At 44.7% G+C, this 8305-nt stretch overlaps 1 protein-coding gene across 1 annotated transcript in view; it reads right to left on the bottom strand.

Moving 5' to 3' along the window:
• LOC106812311 (E3 ubiquitin-protein ligase TRIM9-like) overlaps positions 1 to 6275 on the bottom strand; it is a 17137-nt gene extending 10862 nt beyond the window's left edge. Inside the window, exon 1 of the mRNA XM_014816152.1 lies at positions 6155 to 6275. Coding sequence (XP_014671638.1) covers positions 6155 to 6275 — 121 coding nt within the window. The remainder of the gene's footprint in view (positions 1 to 6154) is intronic.
• Positions 6276 to 8305: the final 2030 nt, after the last annotated feature.

Raw genomic sequence — 8305 nt, 5'->3', positions numbered from 1 at the left:
GCGGGCCTACGCAACTGCATGCATGCTTTCCTGATGAAGAAACTCTACGTAGACCGCACAAAACAACACACGACAGGTGCTGCACACATGGCGCTCGCCAGCCAGCCAGCCAGCCAGCTAACAAAAAACACTACCACTGTTCAATGGCGGCTAACAAACAAAACAACCAAACTTAAATCCCGCACCGCGCGAGTAGAGAAATAAAAGCAGCAGTGAACAGAAGCATTCGCAAGCAGCCACGGCGCAGTGTGTAGCAAGAGAAAAACACAATTCCTATTGTGTCCTTTATAATATTACATACACATATTACTACCAACACAATCATCGTCGGTAAAGAGAAATAATAATATAATACTCCTTTGTGCACTAGACCTTGAATTACAGGTTGATATGATCGGAGTTATTAAAAAATATAGCACACAACAAACCCTGATATGATATATATTTCACTTATATCAGTAGGACAGAGAATATAATATAATCTATTATGGGAAACGAAAAAGAAGAACAAGAATGTAAAATACCGATGAGCATATAGAAAAAAGAAGATATATTATCGAACTCAAGAAACAGTCGCTGCGAGTTGTAAGCGCGATATGTGAAACAAGCGGTAAAAATAAAGTAAAGGCGTAAGATAAGTATAAGAGGTTACTGGTGAGTGACAATTATGATAGTTAAATATAGGGCAGCGTTACACAGTATAAAAGGTATTTAGAAAGGTCGAAATTATAGACGACGTAAATAGGGGTGAGCGGTCAATTATTTAGCCTGTCCCTAGCAGACGACAGCGACAACTAAAAGGCGCGAACACGAGACGGGCAGCGAACGGCGTCCGTAATACGGCTGTAATTCGAAACCGACAGAAAACAAATTGCGCCGAAGATGTACAACTGTTCGGTGGCGACCGTGACGATAGCGCGCCTGTGCGTGGTATGAGGAACACCCGCAACAACAGCAGCCACAGCAGGGTCAGCAGCACACTACTAGTAAGTAGTAGCAACAGCAGCAACACCAACAAGCAGCAGCAGCAACTAGCAGAGCACTAGTATAGCAGGCAAGCAGCAACAGCCAGCACAGCAGCACTAGTATAGGCAGCAGCAGCACTACAGGCACAGCAACATCAGCCACTAGAGAGCACAGCAGCACAGCAGCAGCAAGCAGCAGCACGCAGCACTCAGTATATTGTGTGAGCGTTCGTGCGTGCGTGCGTGCGTTTGTGGTAGCTATATATATTTGTGTAGGTATATTAAGCTCTAATATATATATATAATATATAATATTAAAATATATATATATAATAATATATTGTGTGCTGTGTGTGTATATGTGTATGTGGGTGACGTTGTGTGGTGTGTGTGTGTGTGTGGTGGTGTGTGTTGTGTGTGTGTGTTGTGGTGTTGGTGCGCGTGCGGCGCGTGTGTGGTTTGTGTGAATATATATATATATATATATATATACGCCATGCAGACATGTGCCGATGGTTAGAAACGATGCAAGCCTGAGGGCGGAAATAAACCTTTAGTAAAGCGTTGCACGTTAGAGTACACCTGTAATTTTGATGTGTTGGTGTAAAGTGTCACAAAGCATACAATCATGCAAAGTCATGAAATTGTACTATAGGATTACTACTAGGATAATAGGATAACACTACTAGGATTAGTGTTAATCAGGGATTTTCACATAGACCACACCACGTGATATTCCCACGTGAACTGTGGGTAACCGTTGTGCGACCGAAAAACAAGTGAACATCGGGCATGCACACGCCATATGTAACGCACGTGAACATCACGCATACATCAGACTTTAGAATTTATAATCAGACTTTAGGATGATATAAATCGACGGCAAACAGAAACTAGACACGAACTAGTAACGCACTCACTGTGAAGTGACAGCTCGAAGAACTTGTCTTATTATAACGAATAAATATGTGTGAAAATTCAAGATCTTTTACTCTTGATGCAACAGCTCTTTCAGCTCTTTAGCAACAATTACCCGAAATTCGACGACGCTAAACTAGCAACGCCAGAGCACAGGTGAAGAAGAGCACAGGCCATGGTTTATCTGTCTCCGGTTATATTAGCAGTATAAGCACAGACTAAGGAACACATGGCACACTACGCCAAGATAGTGTAATGCATGCATGGTGTAGCTGCCCAACGAAACGAGCGGTATATTGCAAAGCTTGCTACTGTGGCAAACTATCATAATTTTTACATTGAAACATCTTTGTTATTAATTTCAACATTCCGAATATTTGACAGTAGATACGTAATTTAATAAAAGGAAATTTACGTTATTAAGTTGCCCTTGCTTGAGTAAATGAGAGAGAAAGAATCTTTACTTGCAAAATTATCATCAATACTGGATTTAGTCAGATAGTTTTCTTTTTTTACAAAAAAATAATTAAGCAGATATAATTTCCCAATTTTTCATTCAAATTCCAATAATAACATGTGCTACTAAGAAGCTTAATTAACGCAGAATTGAATTTCGGAACACTTGTAATTTGCTTCTTAGCCACACATGTAATTATTGGAATTTACATTATATATATATATATATATATATATATATAGCTGTGTGTGAGGAACCTAAAGATCGACAAATTTGATTTATTCTTGAATCAGAGCAATTCGTCATTGCAATGCAGGAACTACAATGACACCCCGCTTATTCCAATCTTAGTTAACCGCACTTTTCGCCAGGAGCAGCACCATCGGACCGCTTAACAAGCAGGGTAGGCTTATTCATGTCTGTGTATTCGTTAGTCTGCGGTATAAGTATAGCGACCGCACTGTCTGTCAATCAAGATGAAGCGTGAGAGATGAACACTGAAGGCCAGGACACTAACGAAGAAAGAATGTACGTGTCCGATTATTAACGTAATTAGAACAACTAGTCACACAGAGACTAGACAACTGTAGCAACTATAGTCAACCACGAACATTTATCGATGAAAGCTAATTATATAGCGGCCTGCAAAAATGCGCTCTCGCTTTATCTATTTACTGAGAGAAAATAGACGCGGTAATTCTAATTATATCCAGGGCAGCGAGGATACGGAGCGCTATATCGATTAACTACGCCCGGCACAAGTTAGGCGGGTCGAACTCGCTATTTACCGTGGGGCCGGACAACGAAGATATATGGGAGAAGAGGAGATACATACGAAAGACGTGTGCATTGTGGGTGGGGAGGGGGAGGGAAGATAGATTATGTGAGCTGGGTGGGGCATGTGGAGGATGGGAGGGAGCTGTCTATAGGGTAGGGGAAGGTTGGGTGCGGGGCCACGGATGTATGTGGAAGGTGGGGGTGTGTGGTATAGGGAAGATGTGTTGGTAAAAGAAATGTGCTGTGTGTGGAAAGCTGTTGAAAAGCGAGGGAAGATCGGCTGTTGTATGCGCGGAAGGATGTGTGCGTGAGGTAAGGGAGTGACCTCCGCTAGCGGCGCGTGCGCGTGTGTGTTGTGTCTGTGAGCAGTTTGACGTTTGTTGTGTGGCTGGTGTGTGCCGTGTGTGCGTGTGTGCGTTCGTTGTGTGATGTGTGTTGTGCTGTGTGCGTGTGTTGTGCGCGCTGGTGCGTGGCGTGCGTCGCGTGTGCGCTGTGTGTGTGTGAGAGAGAGAGAATAGAGAGGCCGTGTGCGCGTTTGTGTATGTGTGTCGTGTGTCTGTGTGTGTGTGTGGTGTGGGGTGGGGTTGTGTCGTGTGTGTGTGGGACGCGGGGTAGGCAGAGAGATGTACGCCGATGTGTTTGCATGGCTGGTAAACGACGGACGGAGACACGACAGAATGTCAGGACACATTGTCACGTACACAAGAACATTAAGTTTACCTGATCTCTGATTGCCGCAGAATACAAAGAGAAAAGCAATTAATATCATCATATCACACACACAGCACACACAAGCAAAACACAAGACTGAAACAACAACATCGCTGCCTAAAGTCACTTGACTAGCTCTGACCAACCACAGCGAGGATAGGACTGTTGTGCTTGTTATACACTGGGTGGACTGAAACGTCATCAACGCTAACTAACAAGACAACAAAAGAGAAAGAATGCAAGAGAGGGAGAGAGGAGATAGAAAGCGAGTAAAGAGAAAAGAGAGAGAGACGAGAGAGAGAGAGAGAGAACGAGAGAAAGAGAGGAGAAAAAGAAGAGAGAGGATGCGCGTAGGATAACGGGAGACGAGAAAAGCAGAGGGAGTGGCGTGAGAGCAAGAGAGCAGAGTAGATCGCGAAAAGGGAGACAGAGCGAGAAGAGAGAGACAGAGAGAGAGGAGAGAGAAAGAGAAGAAGAGAGGAGAAGATGAGAGAGAGAGAGCAGAGGAGAGGAGCAGCGGCGAAAGAACAGAAGAGAGAGAGAGCTAGGAGAGAGATGATGAGAGAGAGAGTGAGATGAGACGAGATGACAGATAGTAGTGACGAGATGGTGCGAACAAGCAACTGCAGAATTAAACTCGAATACTCGCGAATTTCGTACGAAATGCGATATTACGATGTTATATCAGCATCAGTAGGGTCGCCGCCTAGTGTCTCGGCTAATACTATCTACTATCTAACGTTGTAATGAGGCTTACTCGCACGCTAACAACGTTGCCTCCGGTTACCCGGAACATCGCATGCCAATGCAATTAAATCATTATCAATGTGTTTGCATTACACAACACATAAATATACTACAGCTGGTCACGCTCCATGCATCAACAAACATCGTGCGTCACCGCTGCTGTGCTGCCTGCTGGCCTCATCTGCTGCTGCTGGCTGCTGCTTGCGTGGCTGCTGCTGCTGCTGCTATACTGACTAACTGGCTGCTGCCGCTGCTGTTGCTCATCTGCTGCTGCCTGGCGCATATCTAATTGATCAATCGTGACAACAGTGCTGAGCGTCAAGAAGCGCGCACGCTTTGTGCGCTGATCAATCACGTGACTTATCATATCGACATTATATATACTTAATATATAGTTTGTTTGCTATTTTTGATCTTCATGAACGACGAGCTGGCCATATGCCAGCCATCATCGCAAATCGTCATAGTGATGCCTCAGTCTGCATGGTAAAGCAACGCTGCGAGTTGGCTATAAGAAAACAACGCCGCGTATGTGTCTCAGGCAAGCAGCTTCTTCTGCCAGTCTTAATTGATATTATTGCTTCTCCCAGTGCACGCAGCAAACAACCTGTTGCTGGTTTGTATCATAGTGTCGTGTTTGTTGTGCGTGGGCGTCGCGCGCGTGTGTGTGCGTGTGTGTGTGTGTGTGTGTGGTGGCTGTGTGTGTGTGTGCTGTGTTGTGTGTGTGGGTGCTGCAGTGTTGTGTGTGTGTGTGTGAGCGCGGCGTCGCTGCGTGCGTGCGTGCGTGCGTGCGTGCGTGCGTGTCCCCTCATCTCTTTTGATATCTCTCTCGCTCTATCTATCGCTCTCTCCGCCCTCTTCTCTATCTATCGCTCTCTCCCCTCTCATCTATCGCTCTCTCCCTCTTCTCTATCTATTCGCTCTCTCCCTTTCTCTCTATCTATCGCTCTCCTCCCCTCTCTCTCTATCTATCGCTCTCTCCCCCTCTCTCTATCTGTCTTCTCTCCTCACCGCCTCTTACCTCTTTACTCCTCTTTCCCACAACCCCTCTATCTCTTGCGTCTCTATCTTCTCTCTCGGCCCCCCGTCTCCACTCTTTCTCCTTTTCTCTTCCTCTCTGCCTTATCTCCCATCTGGACTGCAATCTCTCGGCCCTTCCCACTGCTTTCTTTCTCTCTCTCCCTCTCTCGTAGTTCGTTTTTTTTCCCCGCGAGTACTGCTAGTGATATATAATAGGGAGTCCGGGTTAGGATAACAGTCCATGAGCCCCGCGCTTCACAAGTACATGCTAATTGATGGATCATGGTGGCCAGAAACGAAAACGAAACAGGGTCGATTGTGGGCGGGCCTGTGCATTATACGTGCGTACAATTAGATACATGTGGTGGTGCGTCGGTGTGCGTGCCGTGGGTGGCTGTTTTTGATCATGAATAATAGCTTGTATTTAGTTGACATATTATATATTATTATAGTATCATTATTATTATTTTATATATTATTATGTTATTGCCCGGTAAATATAACCCATAAACACAGCCGATTATGTTGGATCGGAATACTTGATACATCAAATACTTACCACCGAATGCCCATCTCACTTGCCACCCGCACTCCCCGCAGGAATCGTGATTGTTCGGTCCGAACTTCCGATTGAGCTTGCAGATAGGCGTATCAAAGATTACAGCGAAGGTCCCCGCCATGCTAATGTGATGCTTGTCTGTGAAGGTTAATGCGCCGAAGCAATTCCTCGTGATGTGAAATTTTTTGCGCGGCGACAACAAAGTGCATATAATTAGCTCTTCAATTAATCGTCGACACCTGAGGCGGTAAACGTGGCGCTTACCATATACTTAGCATGGTTAGTAACTACCATCACTATATAATTACAACTAACATGTAAGTATAGTCTACCCACATATTACCAACTACATGCGCTAGCAATTATATACAAATACATGCTGTTAGTATATTATATACAATATATGCTAGTCAATTATATATACAACCCACATTTATAATTATATATACGAACTAATATGCTAGCTAGCTAACTCTCTAAACAACTACATGCAAGTCGTATATATGCAAATGCATGTTAGTTATTTAAATATACAACTACATACTAGTCCATTATAATACAGCATACATGGCTAGCGACTATAGTAAAACCTAAATGACATCACACGGAACTACAAACGCTAATATAGCTTAGCTAAGGCTAAGAGGTATCGACAGCGCTTCGATAGAAACAAAATATACGTGGCACATAGGCCTATCTAATGTACAACTACATGTACGCCATACGACTACGGCTACCGACTTAAAGGCCGCGGCCCTACATATATAATCTATAATATATATATATATATATATATATATATATATATATATATATATATACTTGATATTGTATCATACTATATACACATATTCCTAAATATTAGAGAGTTCAGTCGATATTACAGCCCATGTCGTGGCCAAGATAAATGACGTAACTTCCGGCGATAATGGCGGATACATAAAATTGCGAGACACGTGCGCGAGAAGATATTTGCAAAATGCAATTTCCATACGGGCCGAGAGCGGAGAGAGCGAGAGACAAGAGAGAGGAAAGAGAGAAGCAGCGCGAGAGAAGAAAGAGGAGAGAGAAAGATGAGGAGCGAAAGCCGAAAAGCGAAAGAAGAGAAGACGAGAGAGAGAGAGAGAGAGAGAAGAGGAGAGAGAGAAGAGAGAGAGAGATAGAGATGGAGGAGAGAAAGAGAGAGAGAAGAGAAGAGAGAAAAAAAGAGAGAGAGAGAAAGAGAAAGAGCGAGAGAGCGATCGAGAAGAGGGAACCGATGAGGAGAACAGAGAAGAGAGAGAAGAGAGAAGAGAATAAGAGAGGAGAGGAGAATGAAGAAGAGAGAGAAAGCATGAGAAAAAGAGGGAGAGAGAGAGAGAATACGAGCGGAGAGAGACTGCGAGAGACAGAGAGATGATTGAACGAGAAAGAGATGGAGAGGAGAGAGAGAGGGGGAGAGAGAAACAGAGAGGATGCTTGGGGAATAATCATTTTGCGGAAATAAGGCGCGGGAACCTTCTACTTATATGTGGCGGCCATTTCCGGCTGCGGCATCCTGAACTTAAATTACCTCGAACCAAGCTAAATTACGCAATTCAAGTGCAACTAGCGATTACGAAAACGTTTTCTCTCATTCATGGCAATTTTTTAGCCCGCCGCGCCACGACGACGCCAGCACGCCGAGTAGGCCGCTCTCAGTCCTCCTACCATCTCTCTCATTACACATACACACACACGCACGCAGCGCACGCACCCGCACACGCCAGCACACACCAGCACACACACAGCACACAAACGCGCGCGGCGCGCAACAACGAACACGCACGGCACTCACACGCACGCACACATACACGCACATACATACACACACACACGCACACACACGCACGCACGCACACATACACGCACATACATACACACGCACACGCGCAACACACACACGCACGCGCGCACAATGTATCTCGCCATATTCCGCCATGACTCTCTTTCTTCTCTCAGTCTCTGTCTATCTCGCCGCCTCTCCCTTTCGTTTCACCTCTCGTCTTTTCCATCTATTTCTCTTTATCCATCTGACAAATAATCCACTTGCTCTAATCAGAGGCAGTCGTGTTAGCGTCCGTTATTAGTGACTCGGCCATTTATGTCACCACCACCATGTTTTAGACATAC

This window comes from Priapulus caudatus, unplaced genomic scaffold (assembly GCF_000485595.1).
Source record: "Priapulus caudatus unplaced genomic scaffold, Priapulus_caudatus-5.0.1 Scaffold633, whole genome shotgun sequence".
In the NCBI taxonomy this organism is placed as follows: domain Eukaryota; kingdom Metazoa; phylum Priapulida; class Priapulimorpha; order Priapulimorphida; family Priapulidae; genus Priapulus; species Priapulus caudatus.
This window is presented reverse-complemented; position numbering and strand designations above follow the sequence as displayed.